At 36.6% G+C, this 23,121-nt stretch overlaps 1 protein-coding gene across 7 annotated transcripts in view; it reads right to left on the reverse strand.

Moving 5' to 3' along the window:
- Window positions 1-23,121, reverse strand: part of LOC127837768 (vacuole membrane protein 1-like) — a 43,739-nt gene that overhangs the window by 17,422 nt on the left and 3,196 nt on the right. For 4 of the 7 annotated variants that reach the window (XM_052365171.1, XM_052365187.1, XM_052365139.1 and 1 more), the window contains 7 exons: window positions 14,391-14,653; window positions 11,259-11,349; window positions 9,588-9,698; window positions 7,727-7,806; window positions 6,926-7,154; window positions 5,314-5,394; window positions 1,692-1,808 (listed from right to left, as the gene is read on the reverse strand). In XM_052365171.1, coding sequence (XP_052221131.1) covers window positions 1,692-1,808; window positions 5,314-5,394; window positions 6,926-7,154; window positions 7,727-7,806; window positions 9,588-9,698; window positions 11,259-11,349; window positions 14,391-14,623 — 942 coding nt within the window. In that variant the 5' untranslated portion in view covers window positions 14,624-14,653. Of the gene's footprint in view, window positions 1-1,691; window positions 1,809-5,313; window positions 5,395-6,925; window positions 7,155-7,726; window positions 7,807-9,587; window positions 9,699-11,258; window positions 11,350-14,390; window positions 14,668-23,121 lie in introns of all 7 variants that reach the window. The other 3 variants (XM_052365154.1, XM_052365145.1, XM_052365162.1) reach the window with 1 other exon arrangement.

Here is a 23,121-nt window from a genome sequence, read left to right on the forward strand (position 1 = left end):
TTGCAGGTGAAAGCACTTTTATTTTAGAGCCAATGTTCAAAACCTTGACAAAATGTAAAGGTTTTAGCACAAAGCAGACGACACAAAACAACGACGGACACGACGAGCTGGCTATGACAATACCTCGGGTTTTATCCGAAAACAGCCGAGCTAAAAATGAAAGGTTGGGTTATTGTTTTTATGCAAGGCAATTCTCCTCATTGATATCTATACATTTAGTAAGTTTCATGTTGAAATCTTGTACCGAGTCTAAGATATCGCCCTGAAATGTTACATTATACAAAATCAAGAAAGGGCAATAACTCTTATTTAGGAAAGTGTAGGGTTATGATTTGTGTGCATGACACTTATTTTCATTCATCTCTACCCACCCATGAGATATAGCCTTGAAAAGTTGCATTATACAAAAACAATAAAGGGCAATAACTCTTATTTAAGAAAGTGTAGGGTTAGTGTTCTTGTGCAACACACTACGTCTCATTGATATATCTACAGCCTTGAAATTTCATGTTGATATCTTGTATGGTTTCCGAGATATAGCCATCAAAAGTTTGTGACAAACTGATGGATGAACTGACAGACTGAAAACATCCATTCTATCCCTTTGGCAGGGGATAAAAATGTACAGTAATAATGCAAGACATTGCAAAAAGTTAGGTTTCATATTTATTTAATAATGGAAAATTAATTGCATCTTTTAAAGGCCATGTCAATAATATACATGTAATTCATCTTTATCTAAAGAAAAAAACACCAAAAAGCTTAATTGTGTTTTAAAAAGGAAACTAATAACATATGAAAAGCATTGGAGTAGAAAAACAAAATACTTAATTTTTTTTGTAAATCTTTTTTGTTGTATTTAACTTGATAAATTTCTTACCCTAGCATCAGCCAAGAAATGCAATAGATTTCATATTCCCTTTGTGTAATAAATAGAGAATATTATTTGAGTTTTGGATAAAGATCAAGTTTATCATGCGAGGCTTAGAACCGATGTAGCGCAAGGCTTGCCGAGCGCTAACATGGTTCGTGCCGAGCATGATAAACTTGATCTTTATCCAAAACTCACATAATATTCTATTTATCCTATTATTTGTGGTCGTTTATCGTTCAAAAAGAGTAAAAATACTTTAAAATTCAATGAAACAGCGCTGGTTTTCCAAGTTGACTCCGAAGTGTTTGTTTACTTCAACGTCATCATTTGCTATGACGTTACATTGAAACATAAAGTGTTCTTGAGATAGAGATCGGAAAACCATGGTCTAAAAATAGCGATAGTATAAAGGTAAAGTTTATACGATCGTTGTTATACTATCGATTTTCATATGGTAATAGGAAAAAATGATTTTGTTTATAGGGCAAACATTAAATATAGTGTTAAGGTTTATATACTTCACTTTATTCATGTTGGTTTGGCATATCCAAATATAACAATCTGGATTATTTAAGGACAAAAGAACAAATAACAAAACATAGAGTTTCACACTTTAAGGATCTTATATGTGATTTAAGTCAACATAAAAACTATGGCTAATATTATAAGTGGGCCCACTAGATCCTTTGCCAAATTTATTGAGATCTGTTTAAAACTTATTTTTTTCATAATGTAAAAACGTTTCCTCTTGCTGATCACTTAATTCTCAGAGATCTCTAGAGAGTTTTCTACAAAAGCAGCTTTCCTGTCTACTCACCTGTATATGCATTTTGATGATGGCCTTGCCAATAAGAGTAGCACCAAAGAACGTCCAGAATGGGATGAGGAAATGACCGCATGTGATACCTGCCAGATCAAACAGTGGGTTGGGAATCTGCAATTTTAAGAGATTAGAACTGCATTTAATTCTCACTGTTTAAAGTTAGCCCATATGCAAGTTTATTAATTTATTATCTTTATACTTCATAGTTATTATGATTCTAATCTTTCATTACATTAACATTAAAACAAGTCTGTGAATTACCATCTTTACAATTGTTTTCATTATAACTTATTGGGAAACCTGTATTGTTTGTGGATCATAAATTTAAATGGAATTTTGTAGTTCCCCTCAATCCAAAATCAAATGTTGAACAAACATTTACTTCAGAAGTCTTACGACCAACATACAGAATTTCCACGTATTGAACATGCATCACATATGCCTAATTATCCAACAAAACTAACAAAAAAACTCAAATAGATCCACAGAAAAGATACATGCTGAATGACGAAGACACGTGCTTTACGATTGCGTTAACTTTTAAACTGCATCATAAAAATGACATTTGTCTTGCTTTTTTAATTACTTTTAAATTTTACATTTTGCATTTTAAAATTCGTTAGAATATAGAAGAAAGCTGTGCATGTTTGGAATATTTAAAAACACATATTAAATAATAAGAAATTGTTTGAATTTAACACATATATATGATCCACACTCTGTAACTCTGGTATTTAATATGTGTGTGTATTGTTGTCTAAGATTAGACTGTGCAGTCCACACAGGCTAATCAGGAATGAAACTTATAAATTCTATATAATTTTCTTAAGAAGTTTCTTTGAAACTTAAATCAAGTCTACGCAGAAAGTGCAGGCAATGATTAGCCTCTGCAAACTGCTCTATCTTATCAGGGACTACACTTGAGGCATATGTATTAAGCCCAGATATCAGGGACTACACTTGAGGCATATGTATTAAGCCCAGATATCAGGGACTACACTTGAGGCATATGTATTAAGCCCAGATATCAGGGACTACACTTGAGGCATATGTATTAAGCCCAGATATCAGGGACTACACTTGAGGCATATGTATTAAGCCCAGATATCAGGGACTACACTTGAGGCATATGTATTAAGCCCAGATATCAGGGACTACACTTGAGGCATATGTATTAGGCCCAGATATCAGGGACAACACTTGAGGCATATGTATTAAGCCCAGATATCAGGGACAACACTTGAGGCATATGTATTAAGCCCAGATATAAGGGACTACACTTGAGGCATATGTATTAAGCCCAGATATCAGGGACTACACTTGAGGCATATGTATTAAGCCCAGTTTATCAGGGACTACACTTGAGGCATATGTATTAAGCCCAGATATCAGGGACTACACTTGAGGCATATGTATTAAGCCCAGATATCAGAGACTACACTTGAGGCATATGTATTAAGCCCAGTTTATCAGGGACTACACTTGAGGCATATGTATTAAGCCCAGATATCAGGGACTACACTTGAGGCATATGTATTAAGCCCAGATATCAGGGACTACACTTGAGGCATATGTATTAAGCCTAGATATCAGGGACTACACTTGAGGCATATGTATTAAGCCCAGATATCAGAGACTACACTTGAGGCATATGTATTAAGCCCAGTTTATCAGGGACTACACTTGAGGCATATGTATTAAGCCCAGATATCAGGGACTACACTTGAGGCATATGTATTAAGCCCAGTTTATCAGGGACTACACTTGAGGCATATGTATTAAGCCCAGATATCAGGGACTACACTTGAGGCATATGTATTAAGCCCAGATATCAGAGACTACACTTGAGGCATATGTATTAAGCCCAGATATCAGGGACTACACTTGAGGCATATGTATTAAGCCCAGATATCAGGGACTACACTTGAGGCATATGTATTAGGCCCAGATATCAGGGACAACACTTGAGGCATATGTATTAAGCCCAGATATCAGGGACAACACTTGAGGCATATGTATTAAGCCCAGATATAAGGGACTACACTTGAGGCATATGTATTAAGCCCAGATATCAGGGACTACACTTGAGGCATATGTATTAAGCCCAGATATCAGGGACTACACTTGAGGCATATGTATTAAGCCTAGATATCAGGGACTACACTTGAGGCATATGTATTAAGCCCAGATATCAGGGACTACACTTGAGGCTTATGTATTAAGCCCAGATATCAGGGACTACACTTGAGGCATATGTATTAAGCCTAGATATTAGGGACTACACTTGAGGCATATGTATTAAGCCCAGATATCAGGGACTACACTTGAGGCATATGTATTAAGCCCAGATATCAGGGACTACACTTGAGTCATATGTATTAAGCCCAGATATCAGGGACTACACTTGAGGCATATGTATTAAGCCCAGATATCAGGGACTACACTTGAGGCATATGTATTAAGCCTAGATATCAGAGACTACACTTGAGGCATATGTATTAAGCCCAGTTTATCAGGGACTACACTTGAGGCATATGTATTAAGCCCAGATATCAGAGACTACACTTGAGGCATATGTATTAAGCCCAGTTTATCAGGGACTACACTTGAGGCATATGTATTAAGCCCAGATATCAGGGACTACACTTGAGGCATATGTATTAAGCCCAGTTTATCAGGGACTACACTTGAGGCATATGTATTAAACCCAGATATCAGGGACTACACTTGAGGCATATGTATTAAGCCCAGATATCAGGGACTACACTTAAGGCATATGTATTAAGCCCAGTTTATCAGGGACTACACTTGAGGCATATGTATTAAGCCCAGATATCAGGGACTACACTTGAGGCATATGTATTAAGCCCAGATATCAGGGACTACACTTGAGGCATATGTATTAAGCCCAGATATCAGAGACTACACTTGAGGCATATGTATTAAGCCCAGATATCAGGGACTACACTTGAGGCATATGTATTAAGCCTAGATATCAGGGACTACACTTGAGGCATATGTATTAAGCCCAGATATCAGGGACTACATTTGAGGCATATTTATAAAGCCAAGTTTTCCAAGAGGGCAGCTCATTAACCCTTTGCATGCTGGAAAATTTGTCATCTGATAAAATGTTGTCTGCTGAATTTCAAAAATTAGCATTTTTCTTCGATTTTTTTCACAAAATACTATCAGAATAGCAAACAGTTTGGATCCTGATGAGACGCCACGTTCTGTGGCGTCTCATCTGGATCCAAACTGTTTGCAAATGCCTTCAAAATTCAGTTCAAGCACTGAAAGAGTTAAAACAACAGCATCGCATATCAGGTGCCAACGCTCGGCTGCCGGTGCAGTGTTGAATAAATAAAAGCCTGTCAGATTTCGTTTTTTTAGAGGTCACAAAGACCTTTACCTTGGACCTAGTGACCCAAAATGGGTGTGGCGAGTAGAACTCATCAAGGCGCAGCTACATATGAAGTTTCAAAGTTGTAGGTGGAAGCACTTTGATTTTAGAGCCAATGTTACGGTTTTAGCACGACGCGGACAGTGGAAAAGCTGGCTATGACAATAGCTCGGGTTTTCTCTGAAAACAGCCGAGCTAAAAAAGAAGACATACCGATGCACACAGCAAAATACCAAAGAATCCAACCCTCTGCACCAAATTGTGCACAGACAACTTTGCTTTTTCTAGGAAACTCTGAAACACATAAAGAACGAATTTGCGAAAATAGTTGAATATGTTCAGTAAATAATTTACTTTGCATTAATAACTTTTTCTAGCTCACTAGCTTTGACCTTATATTGACTTTTCTGGATTAGTTTTCTTTTTAGAGATTGAAACAAATATTTGAATAATAACAATAACTTGAATACTGTTTGGTTATTATAATACATGTTCTTTATTTTTTATATATCTATGTTAATGAGTACAGTTTGTACCAATATTAGCCCTAAATAACTGACACTCAATGCATATGGTTATTGACTAAACAGGACTGATGAGAAAATCGACCCCTCATTATGTATGTGTTGACAACAGCTTGCTTTTTGTACATCACATAGTGTCAACAACGGTCAATTTGTTCGTGGCTGAGCTTAAAATTGTATCATTAATAAATTAACAATTGTGAACTTTATTTTTTAAAAACTGACCCCAGATTTCAATTGCTAAATACATGCAGGATATCCAATACAAATAGCATCTTCTGCTGGCATCAATTGAAATCCTTAAAAAAACATATTTGTTGTCTTCCAAGCTGTCTTTAGAACTCACCTTAAACAAGGGCTGTTTGTGAAACATGCATGCCCCCCATATGGGCTGTCAGTTGTAGTGGCAGCCGTTGTGTGAATACGTTTTTTGTCACTGTGACCTTGACCTTTGACCTAGTGACCTGAAAATCAATAGGGGTCATCTGCCAGTCATGATCAATGTACCTATTTAGTTCCATGATCCTAGGCCTAATTATTCTTGAGTTATCATCCGAAAACCATTTTACTGTTTTGAGTCACTGTGACCTTGACCTTTGACTTAGTGACCTGAAAATTACTAGGGGTCATCTGCCAGTCATGATCAATGTACCTATGAAGTTTCATGATCCTAGGCGTAAGCATTCTTGAGTTATCATCCAGAAACCTTTTTACTATTTCGAGTCACTGTGACCTTGACCTTTGACCTAGTGACCTGAAAATCAATAGGGGTCATCTGCCAGTCATGATCAATATACCTATGAAGTTTCATGATCCTAGGCGTAAGCATTCTTGAGTTATCATCCGGAAACCATTTGACTGTTTTGAGTCACTGTGACCTTGACCTTTGACCAAGTGACCTGAATATCAGTAGGGGTCATCTGCCAGTCATGATCAATGTACCTATGAAGTTTCATGATCCTAGGCCTAAGCGTTCTTGAGTTATCATCCGGAAACCATCTGGTGGACGGACCGACGGACGGACCAACCGACATGTGCAAAACAATATACCCCCTCTTCTTCAAAGGGGGGCATAAATAAATGTCTTCACTCAAGATGGACTTAAGTACCCCAACCCATGATACTATCCTTTAATGAATAGGGTAAACAGATTTATACTAAATCCTGTACCATGTATCCCGGGTTCTATTCTAAATCTGGTACCCTGTCTTCAGGATTCTATACAAATCCTGTACCATGACTCCAGGGTTCTATACTAAATCCTGTATGATGTCTCCAGGGTTCCATACTAAATCCCATACCATATCTCCAGGGTTCTCATTCTTCTCATGCAGGAGCTCTTCAATCTCCTCAAACTCATCAGCATCGAGGTCGGCACCAGAGAGCCGAGCCGCACGCGCCATGAAATATGGTGGCAACTCCCCGATGGCGGTTCCTGCACCCCACATGAACGCTTCAAGTCGCACCTTGCTGATGATGGTCCACATGGAGATCCTGTACTGCTTTCCTTCCTCTTCTGGGCATATGATCCTGCATAGGGGGGTGGTGATAATGAAATAAGATCACTACTGACAGCTTCAAAGGACTTGTAAACTGGCACTTTTATATAACAAGAGCACCGCATAACGGGTGCCATTGCTCGGCTGCGGGTGCATTTTTTAATAAATGAAAGCTTGTCAGAATTAAAAAATTTTTAGAGATCACAGTGACCTTGACCTTTGACCTAGTGACCCAAATATGGGTGTGACGTGTAGAACTCATCAAGGTGCAGCTACATATGAAGTTTCAAAGATGTAGGTGGAAGCACTTTGATTTTAGAGCCAATGTTCAAAACCTTGACAAAATGTTAAGGTTTTAGCCGACGCAGACGACACAACACGACGAGCTGGCTATGACAATTCCTCAGGTTTTCTCCGAAAACAGCCGAGCTAAAAATGGTTTGAATATGTTATTTAATAAAGCATGGCTTTAAATTGAAGTAACAATTTTGCAAACAATACAGGGCTCTCCCTGGGTCAAAGTTTAAGTTTCTTCACGTACATGTGGTATAATAGGCCATTGGCTAAGTTGGAAAATGGCAGAGAAAGCCCTGCACTACATACTCTGTGGGATATGGAGGCTCAGGGAAGTTTGTAGACATGCACTCATAGGCCGCCAATGTCACTGCAGCTATGTGTGGACCCTGCATTAAGGACAATACATAACATCAAAAATACTAATGAAATGTGCTAAAATAAAAAAAAGTACATACTTGCCTTTATGAAAAATCCCTAATTCTCTCAATTTTTTAAATTTTGCAATATTCTAATGTTATTTAACAAGCTGAAGTTTATCAATACAAAAGCAATGACTTAAAAAACATGTTGTATCATACAAAACTTGTAGCATCTGAAGAACAAATACAATTTGTCAAAATATTATTTTAATATAATTCCAATTTGGTTATTATGAAAAAATTATATCAACAACAAAGAGGATAATTAATAAGAATTAAGACCAAATATGCATGCATTAATATAGATACGTTTTTTACACATTTGTAATCCCTTAGAAAGTTCAATTTAATTAAAGACCTTTCTTACTAGATTAAATTGTTTAAGGCTTCATTATCAACCCTTAGATACTGATGAGCAGCAAACAGCATTAAACCTGATTAGACTGTGAGTCATTCTCAGGCTGTTCTAGTTTTATGCTGTTTGCACATAACCACTTTCACTTTGCTTATGAGTGGGAAAGTGTTAATTATACTGCCATAGCCCTCATTATACTAGAATGTCACAGTCTTACATAGATAAAATAACTTGTCAAACAGAGCAATGCTATGTGATTTAAAAAAAATAATTATTTTCACTCATGGTTGACTGAAATTGTGTCGTTAAAAATTTGTATTACTAACAAATACATTCTAAGGGTTGAAGCAAGCTCACCTCGGATAAAATTGTTCAAAATTAACAAAAAATATTGATATGGTAGTAAATAATTTTCTTTACTTACATATGTGTCGTGTTCTGTGAAAATTGGGCAAAATGCATGTGCGTAAAGTGTCATTCCAGATAAGCCTGTGCAGTCCACACAGGCTAATCAGGGACGACACTTTCTGCTTTTATGACACTTTTCGTTTAAATGAAGCCTCTTCTTAGTGAAAATCTAATTAAGGTGGAAAGTGTCATCATCTGGGACAACACTTTACGCACATGCTTTTTTCCCAATTTTCTCAGAACGCGACTCATATGAACCACAGGTGGGCAGCGTGTGGCAATGATATTAATTAGTGAAAACATCATTTTGAATGATAAATAATCACATTATAACGAAAAATTAACTTTTCTGAAAAAAAATATTTCACTATCAAATATATATATATAACAAGGTATGCAACTCAAAATCAGCCCAAAACGGGGTGCATCGCTTTGAACAGACATATCTTCATCAATTGTGCAGCGATTTTCATGATCTCGGTCTTATTCAACGCAGAAATGAATTTCTTTTCTGGAAATTAATATCATAGCCACACGCTAACCACCTGTGATATGAACACTTGATTAACTGCTTGAAAGGCTGTGTTGAGACAGAAACCTGGCCTTAATTATTTGAAGATGTCTCATAAAATCAATTAATTACTGTAAACATTTGTAGGAGATGGTTCTGAGAAGTCGTTGTTATAAATCTGACTGTGATCAGTCAATGCTACTTACATTTGATAGAACTGCAAAGGCAGTAGTATTAATGTATGAAATGTATGCAAGTAAAGAGATCACAAGCTTTTTCTATAACATGCCTCACTTACATCAGCCTATAGTCTAGTAGGAACAAAAAAATTCTTTTACACAGCACAATGTAGATCATCATCAGCGTATTTTAAAAAAAGGTTACAATCATGCACTGTGGACCTCTGTTCCTACTAGACTACTAGTTTGTAACTTCACATGACCCATAATCACCACAAAGAATCTCAGTTCCTACCAGGTATAGCAGGAAGGTGTGCAGGCCTGTTCCCAGCCCCACGGAGGATAGGATGCCCAGGCCGACCCAGTAGGCACACCACAGCACGGTCTTCTCTACACTGCCCACAGTCTGGCAAACAGAAACAGACCTATACACAAGTGGAGAATCATAACATAGCAGGACAAAAGCCTGCTTTTTTCACACCTTAGGCATAAACATGCTTGTAGTTCTGACAACCACGTTAGAAGCTTCATTTGCCATAAATAAGGCACATGCAGCAATTGACTAAATATTTCAGATTTTTTATCATTATATATTTTAAAATTAAAATAAAATGATGCAAATTTAGTGATGTCATACATAAGAATGGACAAAATGACAAGCAGCTGAAATTCCCTACTCCTCTTTATTGCATTTTCCACAGATCCCACAATGTTCAACATTTGTTTAATAAAAATGTTCATAGAAAAAAAAACACTAACATCCATGCCTATAACATTTATTATATACCACAGTAGGTGGCAAATACGAGTTGCAATAATATTCCTAGTCATGTCACTTTTTACCTATAATTGGCAAGGTGTTTCAGTAGTTGTTGGCTTTATTAAAATACCCACATCTATAGGAATCTTAAGAATCATAGGAATTCTCTGTGATAAAATTGAGGCAAATTATCATACAATCATGTATATATTGATAAAAGAAACAGGATGTAACTCTTGTGGAAAAATGCATTTGCTGCATATTGATTTCACTGTGGCCAATACCGTTATGTAGTGAAGTTTTTTTTTCAGTACAGAGTTAAGATATACATGTCTAGCATAACATTTAACTTATGTACAGTAAGCCTCATCAAAAAGGCATGCAGATTAAATTTGTATAAAACTATCATGTAAGGAAACTTTTAAAAATATATAAATGTTTGCAGACATGTAATATTTTTGAATAAAAATTATATTGACACACATTGTGCGTTTTTTTTAAACTTCAGCCAATACGTGGTTTTTTTCTGTGTGATTACATCACATATTTAACCAGAGTGCAATTTGTGGACGTTAGAACAAAATGACTGTAGACAGTGTGACAAAGTAAACACATAACATACATTGGACAGATTCTTTTGCAAACAAGTTGTGCAAAAATGTGTTTTCTTTACACTAAGCATGTTGCACTATTATCTACTAATTCTTTCCACAGGCCATTTAACAGTCCCTAGCAGGGGCGCTTGAATTTTGGAATCAGAGTCCGCCGGGCATTTAAATGAGCTAATTTGTTTATTTTTCAGAAACTGCAACTAATCATTCTTAAGATCAAAGCGATAATGATTTCGCCGGAAATTTTAAGAGACGATTTACAATCCTCTGTCATTTACATGTATCGCTTTACCCAACTAAAGCCTGCCTTAAGGCGGAGCCTCATTGTATTGGAAAATCGATATTGGCCAATGAGAGCGCACGCTTTGCACTTGTAGGCATTCAATACCTGCCGTAACATCATGCAGATGATGAATGACATAATTGCGAGTGATTTTATGACAGTCTGTTGGCTTTGTGACCTACAGTGTACACCTCAACAATGAAATCGTGCAAGTCAATTAAAATCATGCATTATATGGATAATATGGTCAAAATGTATAAGTAAACAATTATTTGTGTAATAACTGCTGCTTTATAGGCCAAGTCCACTTACCTGTTGGTGGGCTCCCTCTATATTGTAGATTGCTAGTAACACCATAGAGAATACAACACATAGTAGCACCGTCTTCTTTCTGTTGTACAACCTATTCAGCGACACATTGAATAGAAACAGTAATGCAAGTATATATTTAAAGATTGCTAATCATGATTATCAAATGTTTCAACAGTACATTACATTATTAAGAAACTGTCTGTACACAAAAGCAATTGTATAACACGAGCACCGCATAACAGGTGCCAACGTTCAGCTGTGGATGCAGTTTAGAAAAAGAGCACCGCCTTGCGGGTGCAGACCGCTCATCTATTTTCTTTTTAAAGGTGAAGGGACTCTCATTTTCAATCACAAAGGAGGGAGGGGTGGAGTGAAGAGGGGTGTATAGTGTGGGGGCTAGACATTTATTACATTATCTTCCAAAAATGCGAAAAAAAGGTTTTCTTGGGTGTGATGGTTGGACGGTATTTCAAACATAAAATAATAAAAATAAATATATGTGTTTTTTAACAGTTTCAAAAACAAACAATTGGGGGGTGGGGTGGGGGGGGGGTATAGTATAGTGTGAGGGTGGTGGTGGTCATTTGTGAGATGATCTTAAAAAAAAAAATTAGGGGGGGGGGGGGGGGGGGATGGGTGCGATGGTACAAAAAAAAATTTGGGGTGGGGGGGGGTATAGTATAGTGTGAGGGTGTGGTGGTCATTTGTGAGATGATCTAAAAAAAAAATTCGGGGGGGGGGGGATTCAGGGGGGGGGGGTATGGTATAGTGTGAGGGTGTGATGAAAAAAAAAAAATAGGGGGGGGGGGGAATTCGGTGGGGGGGGGAGGGGGGGGATATTCTTGGGTGCGATGGTTCAAAAAAAAAATTGGGGTGGGTGGGGTGGGTGGGGTGGGGGTGGGGGATAGAATAGTGTGAGGGTGTGGTGGTCATTGGTCATTTGTCAGATGATTAAAAAAAAAAAATTAGGGGGGGGGGGGTATAGTATAGTGTGAGGGTGTGGTGGTCATTTGTGAGATGATCTTTAAAAAAAAAAAATCGTGGGGGGGGATTCGGGGGGTTGGGGGGCTATAGTATAGTGTGAGGGTGTGGTGGTCATTTGTGAGATGATCTTAAAAAAAAAAAAAAAAAAAAAAATAGGGGGGGGGAATTCGGGGTGGAGGGGGGTGTATTCTTGGGTGCGATGGGGGATGGTTTGTGTGGAGTCTATTGTGGTATGTCAGGTAAGAGTAGTTTTGTCAAAGTATCAATCAAATCTAATCATAAATAAAGAAGTTATGGGATTTTTAGCAAAATGTTATAATTTGACCTTGAGAGTCAAGGTCATTCAAAGGTCAAGGTAAAATTCAACTTGCCAGGTACAGTAACCTTATGATAGCATGAAAGTTTTTGAAGTTTGAAAGCAATAGCCTTGATACTTTAGAAGTAAAGTGGATCGAAACACAAAATTTAACCATATATTCAAAGTTACTAAGTCAAAAAAGGGCCATAATTCCATAAAAATTACAACCAGAGTTATGCAACTTGTCCTTTTACTGTACCCTTATGATAGTTTGTGAGTGTTCCAAGTATGAAAGCAATATCTATGATACTTTAGGGGAAAAGTGGACCAAAACACAAAACTTAACAAATTTTCAGTTTTCTAAGTATAAAGGGCCCATAATTCCGTCCAAATGACAGTCAGAGTGACATAACTTTGCCTGCACAGTCCCCTTATGAAAGTTAATAAGTGTTGCAAGTATAAAAGCAATAGCTTTGATACTGTAGGAATAAAGTTGACCTAATCACAAAACTTAACCAAATTTTCAATTTTCTAAGTATAAAAAGGGCACATAATTATGTCAAAATGCCAGTCAGAGTTACATTACTTTGCCTGCACAGTCCCCTTATGATAGTTAGTAAGTGTTGCAAGTATGAAAGCAATAGCATTGATACTTTGAGAAAAGTGGACCTAAACGCAAAACTTAACCGGGCGCCGACGCCAACGCCGACGCCAAGGTGATGACAATAGCTCATATTTTTTTTTCAAAAAATAGATGAGCTAATAAATGAAAGCTTGTCAGATTATTTTTTTTAAGAGGTAACAGTGACCTTGACCTTTGACCTAGTGACCCAAAAATGGGTGTGGCGTGTAGAACTAAACAAGGTGCATCTACATATGAAGTTTCAAAGTTGTAGGTGAAAGAACTTTGATTTTAGAGCAAATGTAAAGGTTTAAGCAAGACGCCGGTGGACAGCGGACATGACGAGCTGGCTATGACAATACCTCGGGTTTTCTCCGGCAACAGCCAAGCTAAAAATCAAAACAGACTGAAAAACTTATATTGATAAGATTTGATATTTTGGATTTAGTATTTAACAGCAATGTCCACATATTTTCACTTCTGCTAAGGTTTATAAAAATAATAAATATATTTGTTCTCGTTACTAAGAATAGAATTTTACAACATTACCCAAAAATTAAAAAAATTCTCTATGAATTAACCTTTCACTCCTATCAGATTTATTAAATTATTTACTGACAGTATTAATTTAAAGTATTGTAATTATAAAATGACAAATGATAAACTTTTTGAAACAATAACAATTAATTAAATATTGTCCTACAGGAATTACCAATATGACTCATTTATTAAAATTATGTTCATAAATGATCATGTCTTCCAGAGTGTGTCATTGGTGCACTGATCATGTCATATTATGTGCAATATTAAATATCAACTGCAAAGAAAGGAAAAATAAGTAACCAATGGAAAATTCCTAACAGAACTGAAAACATTATACAGTAATTAGTATATGCTTAAACAAAATCTATAGTTCAAATCATTTAAAAGCATATTATCAATAAATCATATTCTGGTAATTAAATCAAAGCAAAATAATATTATACATGATAAAGTTTCACCAATCCAACTTCTTAAAGATGCTGTCTATCTAAATATTGATGGGAAACTCTTTGGAAAGTACCAACCTTTGAGGACATTGAAAGTAGAGGAATCAAGTATATACCCACAATAGATGACCATCTCCTATAAGCAATACAACAAAAGACTATTTAGTGAATGTGGCCTTATGTCTTTCTTAGAATATACTACCTCCAAACACCACTCAACCAAGCTCAGCACTTCTCACCTTTTTCCAAGCAAATATAAAAGTACACTAGCTTCCAGCACAAAATATTTTAAAGTCCGCACAGGAGATCGCCACAGTACAATTGATTCCCGCTCCTTTCTCTCCATTTCTCTCTCCTGTTTCAATGTCTCTTGACTATCAACTACTTGACCGTTTGAACCTGAATCTGTAATGCTTGACTCAGCAGTTGCTACCACTTGTTTTCGCTGTCTCACTTTAGTCTTTTTATTCATTTTCTTCTGAGAGTCAAGGACTCTGTAAACCTGCAACATAAAGTCTATTGACTTTCGGATGAGCATCATCAAAACACAATACATTGCACGATTAAACAGCACAAATGACAGACTACAAGAATCAAGTTTATCCACAATGTCATCAGATAAAGTGATGTAATTGAATAACCTTCCTCTTCCTGCAGTCGTTATGAATCATTAACTGACCAGCCAAAAATGTAAATGCTTTAATCTTATAAATCTTAATGAGCAGTTAATTACAATAACAATTGCATTACATTTAAAGAACAATAATATTACTATAAGGAGATAACAGTTAGCACAGTAAAGAAAAAAGCACCATAACCATAACAGCAGGGCCACATAGGAAATATGGGATGAATGTTTATAAATACTTACATTAAGTTTTTATTTGGTAATTATTAGGGTTGGATCAAATATGCAAATATTCAAATCCGAAATTCTATTTTTATGTTAAGTTTCTTCCAAGAAAATGGTCTTAATGCAAAGTCTTACTTTGTTTAGTAAAGACAACTAACTTGTATGCGTCATTGTTTGGAATGGATAACAGCTTTCATCAATTAACTCTTTCAGTGCTGGAACCAAATTTTGAAGGCCTTTGCAAACAGTTTGGATCCAGATGAGATGCCACAGAACATGTCGTCTAATCAGGATCCAAACTGTTTGCTATTCTGATAATATTCTTTGAAAAAAATCGAAGAAAATGCTCATTTTAGAAATTCAGCAGACAACATTTTAGCAGACGACAAATTTCCCAGCATGCAAAGGGTCAACTAGTTGATTATTGGCATATGGGATGGTATCTGATAACAGAGGCAACATGACTTGCTTAACCTTAATGACCAAACATTTTAATTGCTTTATGCATTTTTTTAAACAATGAATAATGATTATTTAATCAGAATATTGTTTCTCAAATATGTAAAATTCATTTTGTTTGCAATATGTATCAATTTATTGAGTTTCATAAACATCCATTTCAAACAAGCTAAATGTCATAAATCCAAAATTGATATTTAAACTTCTATGAAGCTAAAGAAACCAAATGGCCATCTCTCATACTTGGAATAATTTCATGCGACAAAAACAAAATTGTTTTAGTGAAGTATTAAAATCAATAAAAATAGTCAGTTATTCAGCCGAAATATCTTAAACCTAATGAAAATACAATATCACCAATGACGAACATTACAATTAATTAAAAGTTTTCAGAATGGCTACTCATTATGATACGATTAAAAGTGGTTAGGTATTTGTGGAAATTGGAAATATAACATTGTTTTTTACTTTGAACATGTATGTTCTGAAAATTTATGCTAATGTTTAAACAAGAGTACCGCCTAGCAGATGCAGACAGCTCATCTATTTTTCTTTTTAAAGGTGAAGGGACCGATCTTAATATTTCAATCTTAAAGGAGGGAGGGGTGGGGGTGGAAAGGGGTGTGTGTATAGTGTGGGGGTGTGGTCATTTATTTATCTTCCAAAAAAAGAAAAAACAAGAGATGTTTTTGTCAGAAACACAATGCCCGTGTGTGTGTATTTCAGAGTTTATTTACAGGTCCTACTGGCCTCTTCACGAGGTTATAGTAGCCCGACCTGCACACAATGCCCCCTATTGCGCTGCTTTGAAATAAAATTTCAATATATCATTTGGCAGGTTCAGAAATTATCTTAAAGCTTATTACTTCCCTTGGATTGTATTTTTTTTACTTTTGACCTTGAAGGATGACCTTGACATTTAACCACTCAAAATGTGCAGCTTCATGAGATACACTTGCATGACAGACAGGCCAAAAACAATATGCAAAATATTTGTGGTTTTTTTTTAAACCATGTTTTAAAAAAAAAAAAAAAAAAAAAAAATTGGGGGGGGGGGTGTCAGGTTGAGAGGGGGGTATAGTGTGAGGGTGTGGTCTTTTATAAGATGATCTTTCAAAAATATGGGGGGGGGATTCTGGGATGGGGTGTGGGGGAAGGGTTTGGGTGGAGTCTATTGTGGGATGTAAGGTAAGTGTTGTTTTGTCAAGGTACATGTATGAATCAAATCTGAACATAAAGAAGTTATGGCAATTTAAGCAAATTTTATTTATTTGACCTTGAGTCAAGGTCATTCAAAGGTCAAGGTCAAATTCAACTTGCCAGGTACAGTACCCTCATGATATAAGAAAGTATTTGAAGTTTGAAAGCAATAGCCTTGATACTTAAGAAGTAAAGTGGATCTAAACACAAAATTTAACAAAATATTCAAAGTAACCAAGACAAAAAAGGGCCATAATTCCGTTAAATTGCCAACCAGAGTAATGCAACTTGCCCTGTACAGTCCTCTTACAATAGATAGCGAGTTTTCCAAGTGTGAAAGCAATAGCTATGATACTTTAGCAGTAAAATGGACCAAAACACAAAATTTAACCGAATGTTCAATTATCTAGGTATAAAAGCGGCAATATTTCTGTCAAAATGCCAGCCAGTGACATAACTTTGCCTGCACAAACCCCTTATTATAGTTAGAAAGTGTTGCAAGTATGAAAGCAATAGCTTTCAGTTTGATACTTTAAGAATAAAGTGAACCTTAACACAAAACTTAACCAAATTTTCAATTTTTTGAGTATAAAAAGGGAACATAATTCTTACAAATGCTTGATACAGTTGTCTGCTCTTGTTTATAGATTGGGGTTATGTTGGTAAAGAAGTATGCAAAATATGAAAGCAATATGTCAAGGGACATAGAAAATATTTTGGGTGGTAAGCAAACTTTAACATAGATTTATCAATAATATGCATATTCTAAGTGGAAAAGGGCCAAAATTCTTACAAAATGCTTGTAACAGTTGTCTGCTCTTATTGAAAGATTTGGGTCATGTTGGTAAAGAAGTGTGCAAAATGTGAAAGCAATATGTCAAGGGTCATAGAAAATTAATATTTGAGGTGGTACGTAAACTTTTACATAGATTTACCAATAATATACATATTCTAAGTGAAAAAAAAGGCAATAATTCTTACAAAATGCTGATACAGTTGTCTACTCTTGTTTAAAGATTTATCCAGCTAGACCTAAACAAGTGTCTTGTCCCCATAAGGAAGTAGTCCAAGTTTGAATTGATTATCTTTGATAGCATTCAAATTATTGAACTTATTAAAAATTTAAACCCGAAATTCTAAGTTGACAAAAGATGTGTTTGTTAGAAACACAATGCCCCCTATTGCGCCACTTTAATTTTGTTTTTGAGTTTTGACCTTGAAAGATGACCTTGACCTTTCACCACTCAAAATGTGCAGCTCCATGATGAGATACACATGCATGCCAAATATCAAGTTGCTATGTTCAATATTTCAAAAGTTATCGCAAAACTCTAACCAAGGTTAAACTTTTGGGACACGCACAATGAATGACAGACAGACAAGCCAAAAACAATATACCGTCTTTAGCCTAATAAACGCTACCGAGCGCAAAACACAAAGAGGGCGCATTTATTTCACCCTCCGTTAGGTATAATATGAGCCAATACCTAAAATGCTTTAATCGGTATTTGCGAAAAGTTCCGAGTTCATTGAGTAATCGTAAACATATCACTTATAGTTTTATAAGAATACTATACCCTATTTTCATGTGAAATGAAAGGGCCCTTGTCGATATGACTGTAGTGAGAACTGTAACAGTATGCGTGGCCGAGATATGAACAGTGTTAATTAGTGAAGGTTTATGGTTACGGTAGCTTTGGCCCAGCGTACCACATATTGAACAACCTGGGTAAATCCGTATTTTAAATGCACGGTGTCATAAAAAAAACGTAACACCTGAGAGGAGTCGGTTCATTCAATCTTTACCAAATGTCAAACTTGACCTAGATATTGTCCAGACAAACATCCTGGTCAAGTTTCATCATTATTGAACCAAAACTCTGGCGTACGGAGTGTTATTGTTTTTGTAAGATTTGACCTGGTTACCTATATTTTGAGTTGACCCCCCTTACCAAACATCAAACTTAATTGCTTACAAAAATAAATATTATGACAAAGATTTATAAAATCTCAAGCAAAATTGTGACCTCTAGAGTATTTACAAGGATTTTGTGAATTATAATGAAAATTTGGACAATCTAAGGTCAATAATTATGGCATTAATTATGTGATTTTGCTCATTATCAAACTTGACCGAGATCTTTCAGCACCTTTGATAAAGAATGCTTAAGAAATGTGAATGCTACAGTGTTTACAAACCAAATGTGGACAGACGGACGGCGGACAAAGACCAATCCTAAAACCTGAGCAAACAGGTGAGCTGAAAAGTGTGTTTCACCGATCTGAGCAATTTTCCAACTTGTCAGAGAAATCAATAAAACCAATGTATTGACTGAGTTTCATGATGAATAGGCAAAAAATGTGACTTCTATAGTGTTCGATCACAAGGTTTCTCTCTAGTCACATAAGGAAAACTGCCCCACCCCCTTGCGGACATGTTTTTTTACCGATCCGGGCCATTTGCAAACTCATCTGAGATATATATAAAACCAATCTTTTCACCAAGTTTCATGATGATTGGACAAATAATGTGACTTCTAGAGTGTTCACAAGCTTTTTTTTACTATATAAATATAAGAAAACTGCCCCCACCCCCCCGGCATCCATGTTATTCAACTGACCGGAACCATTTTTTAACTCAACTCTCGTATCAAGGAAACAAATGTTCTCACCAAATTTCATGAAAATCGGGGCAAAAATGTGACTTCTAGAGTGTTCAGATGTTTTCACTATATACATATAGAGAAAAATGCCCCGCCCACTGGCGGCCATGTTTTTTCACCGATCTGGACCATTTTCGAACTAGTCCGAGATATCAATAAAACCAATGTTTTGATCAACTTTCATGATGATTGGGCAAAAATTGTGACTTCTAGAGTGTTTACAAGGTTTCTCTATAGCCGAATAAGGAAAACTGCCCAGCCCACTGGCGGCCATGTTTTTTAACGGACCGGAATCACTTTTGAACTTAACCAACATATCATTAAGGCAAACATTTTGTCCAAATTTCATGAAAATTGGGCCCAAAATGTGACTTCTAGAGTGTTCACATATTTTCACTATTTACATATAGAGAAAAATGCCCCGCCCACTGGCGGCCATGTTTTTTCACCGATCTTGACCGAGATATCAATAAAACCAATGTTTTTACCAACTTTCATGACGGTGGGGCAAAAATTGTGAATTCTAGAGTGTTTACAAGGTTTCTCTAGAGCCAAAAAGAAAAAACTGCCACTATCTGCATATAGAGAAAAATGCCCCGCCCACTGGTGGCCATGTTTTTTCACCGATCTGGACCATTTTCGAACTCGTCCGAGATATCAATAAAACCAATTTTTTGACCAACTTTCATGATGATTGGGCAAAAATTGTGACTTCTAGAGTGTTTACAAGGTTTCTCTATAGCCAAATAAGGAAAACTGCCCAGCCCACTGGCTGCCATGTTTTTCAACGGACCGGAATCACTTTTGAACTTAACCAACATATCATTAAGGCAAACATTTTGTCCAAATTTCATGAAAATTGGGCCAAAAATGTGACTTCTAGAGTGTTCACATATTTTCACTATATACATATAGAGAAAAATGCCCCGCCCACTGGCGGCCATGTTTTTTCACCGATCTTGACCGAGATATCAATAAAGCCAATGTTTTTACCAACTTTCATGACGGTGGGGCAAAAATTGTGACTTCTAGAGTGTTTACAAGGTTTCTCTAGAGCCAAATAGAAACAAGGGCTGTTTGTAAAACATGCATGCCCCCCTATATGGGCTATAAGTTGTAGTAGCAGCCATTGTGTGAATACGTTTTTTGTCACTGTGAACGGTGGTGGTGGTGGTGGTGGTGGTGGTGTAGTAGTAGTAGTAGAAGTAGTAGTAGTAGTAGTAGTAGTAGTAGTAGTAGTAGTAGTAGTAGTAGTAGTAGTAGTAGTAGTAGTAGTAGAAGTAGTAGTAGTAGAAGTAGTAGTAGTAGTAGTAGTAAAAATAGTAGTAGTAGTGGCAGTAGTAGTAGAAGTAGTAATAGTAGACATGGTAGAATTGGTGGTGGTGGTGGTGGTGGTGGTGGAGTAGTAGTAGTAGTAGTAGTATGGGATCAAATGGGAAAAGGTAACCTAGCACTGGCAGTAAATATGGGGCTCATTTACAGGTCAGATTTGGAATCTCTGCTGTAAAATGAGATTTTGAATGAATTAAAGGGAGGCAAATCTGTAATAAAAAGAACATGCATAAACCGTAGTTGTTTCCCTTGTTTGAACCATGCTTAATCCTTAAAATGCCTATTTCCAGTAACTGTGACCTTCACCTGTGACCTTGACCTTTGACCTAGTGACCTCAAAATCAATAGGGGTCATCTGCGAGTCATGATCAATGTACCTATGCAGTTTCATGATCCTAGGCACAAGCGTTCTTGAGTTATCGTCTGACAACCACCTGGTGGTGGTTGGTGGTAGTGGTGGTGGTGGTGGTGGAGTAGTAGTAGTAGTAGTAGTAGTAGTAGTAGTAGTAGTAGTAGTAGTAGTAGTAGTAGTAGTAGTAGTGTCAGCAGCAGTAGCAGTATTACAATACCAATACTTAAGAATGATCAAATGGGAAAAGGTAACCTAGCACTGGCAGTAAATATGGGGCTCATTTACAGGTCAGATTTGGAATCTCTGCTGTAAAATGAGATTTTGAATGAATTAAAGGGAGGCAAATCTGTAATAAAAAGAACATGCATAAACCGTAGTTGTTTCCCTTGTTTGAACCATGCTAAATCCTTATAATGCCTATTTCCAGTAACTGTGACCTTCATCTGTGACCTTTGACCTAGGCACAAGCGTTCTTGAGTTATCGTCTGACAACCACCTGGTGGTGGTTGGTGGTAGTGGTGGTGGTAGAGTAGTAGTAGTAGTAGTAGTAGTAGTAGTAGTAGTAGTATTAGTAGTAGTAGTAGTAGTAGTAGTAGTAGTAGTAGTAGTAGTAGTAGTAGTAGTAGTAGTAGCAGTGTCAGCAGCAGTAGCAGTATTACAATACCAATACTTAAGAATGATCAAATGGGAAAATGTAACCTAGCACTGGCAGTAAATATGGGGCTCATTTACAGGTCAGATTTGGAATCTCTGCTGTAAAATGAGATTTTGAATGAATTAAAGGGAGGCAAATCTGTAATAAAAAGAACATGCATAAACCGTAGTTGTTTCCCTTGTTTGAACCATGCTAAATCCTTATAATGCCTATTTCCAGTAACTGTGACCTTCACCTGTGACCTTTGACCTAGTGACCTCAAAATCAATAGGGGTCATCTGCGAGTCATGATCAATGTACCTATGCAGTTTCATGATCCTAGGCACAAGCGTTCTTGAGTTATCGTCTGACAACCACCTGGTGGACGGACAGACCAACCGACCGACCGACATGAGCAAAGCAATATACCCCCTCTTCTTCGAAGGGGGGGGGGCATAAAAACTGCCACTATCTGCATATAGAGAAAAATGCCCCGCCCACTGGTGGCCATGTTTTTTCACCGATCTGGACCATTTTCGAACTCGTCCGAGATATCAATAAAACCAATGTTTTGACCAACTTTTAAGATGATTGGGCAAAAATTGTGACTTCTAGAGTGTTTACAAGGTTTCTCCATAGCCATATAGGGAAAAGTGCCCCACCCGCTGGCGGCCATGTTTTTCAACGGACCCAAACCACTTTTGAACTCAAACAACATATCATTAAGGCAAACATTTTGACAAAGTTACATGAAGATTGGGCATGAAATGTGACTTCAACAGTCTGAGTGACCTAGTTTTTGACCCGACACGACCCAGTTTCGAACTCGACCGAGATTTCATTGGGACAAAGCTTCTGACCAAGTTTCATGAAGATCGGACAAAAAATGTGGCCTCTAGAGTGTTTACGAACAAATGTTAAAGGACGGACGGACGAACAACGGACAAAGACCGGTTACAAAAGCTCACCTGAGCAATCAGGTGAGATAAAAACCTTCTGAATGCATTTGTATAATGAAAAGGGATAAATACAAGCATGAAACATACCGTAATTACTCAAGTTTCCGGTTAATGCTTTTTTGTGTTACTTAATTTTTGTACATACAGGTTTTCTTTCATAACTTATTACTCTTAATTTTCGGACAGTACATTTTACAGCTCTATTTTATCAGATTTTTACCCTATTTGCATTTATCTGGTGTCACTTTGATCATGCATTTTTATGACCGGATTAAGGTCATAAAATCTTTCAGAATTAGATGAATCCCTTAGGGCAATTATAGCTCATTACATTTGCGTCTTGGGTTAAAAACCATGTATACAGGTATAAACAGGTTTCACACCAGAAAGATAACTGTGACAAATACTTGACACTCTAAAAAACACTTGTTATACAAATAATTGAAGGTGTAAGACAACGACTCACGAACAAACAAAGAATTCATAGGTTTCATATTTTGTTTATCTCATAGTAACTT

Source organism: Dreissena polymorpha, chromosome 1 (assembly GCF_020536995.1).
Source record: "Dreissena polymorpha isolate Duluth1 chromosome 1, UMN_Dpol_1.0, whole genome shotgun sequence".
Classification (NCBI taxonomy): Eukaryota; Metazoa; Mollusca; class Bivalvia; order Myida; family Dreissenidae; genus Dreissena; species Dreissena polymorpha.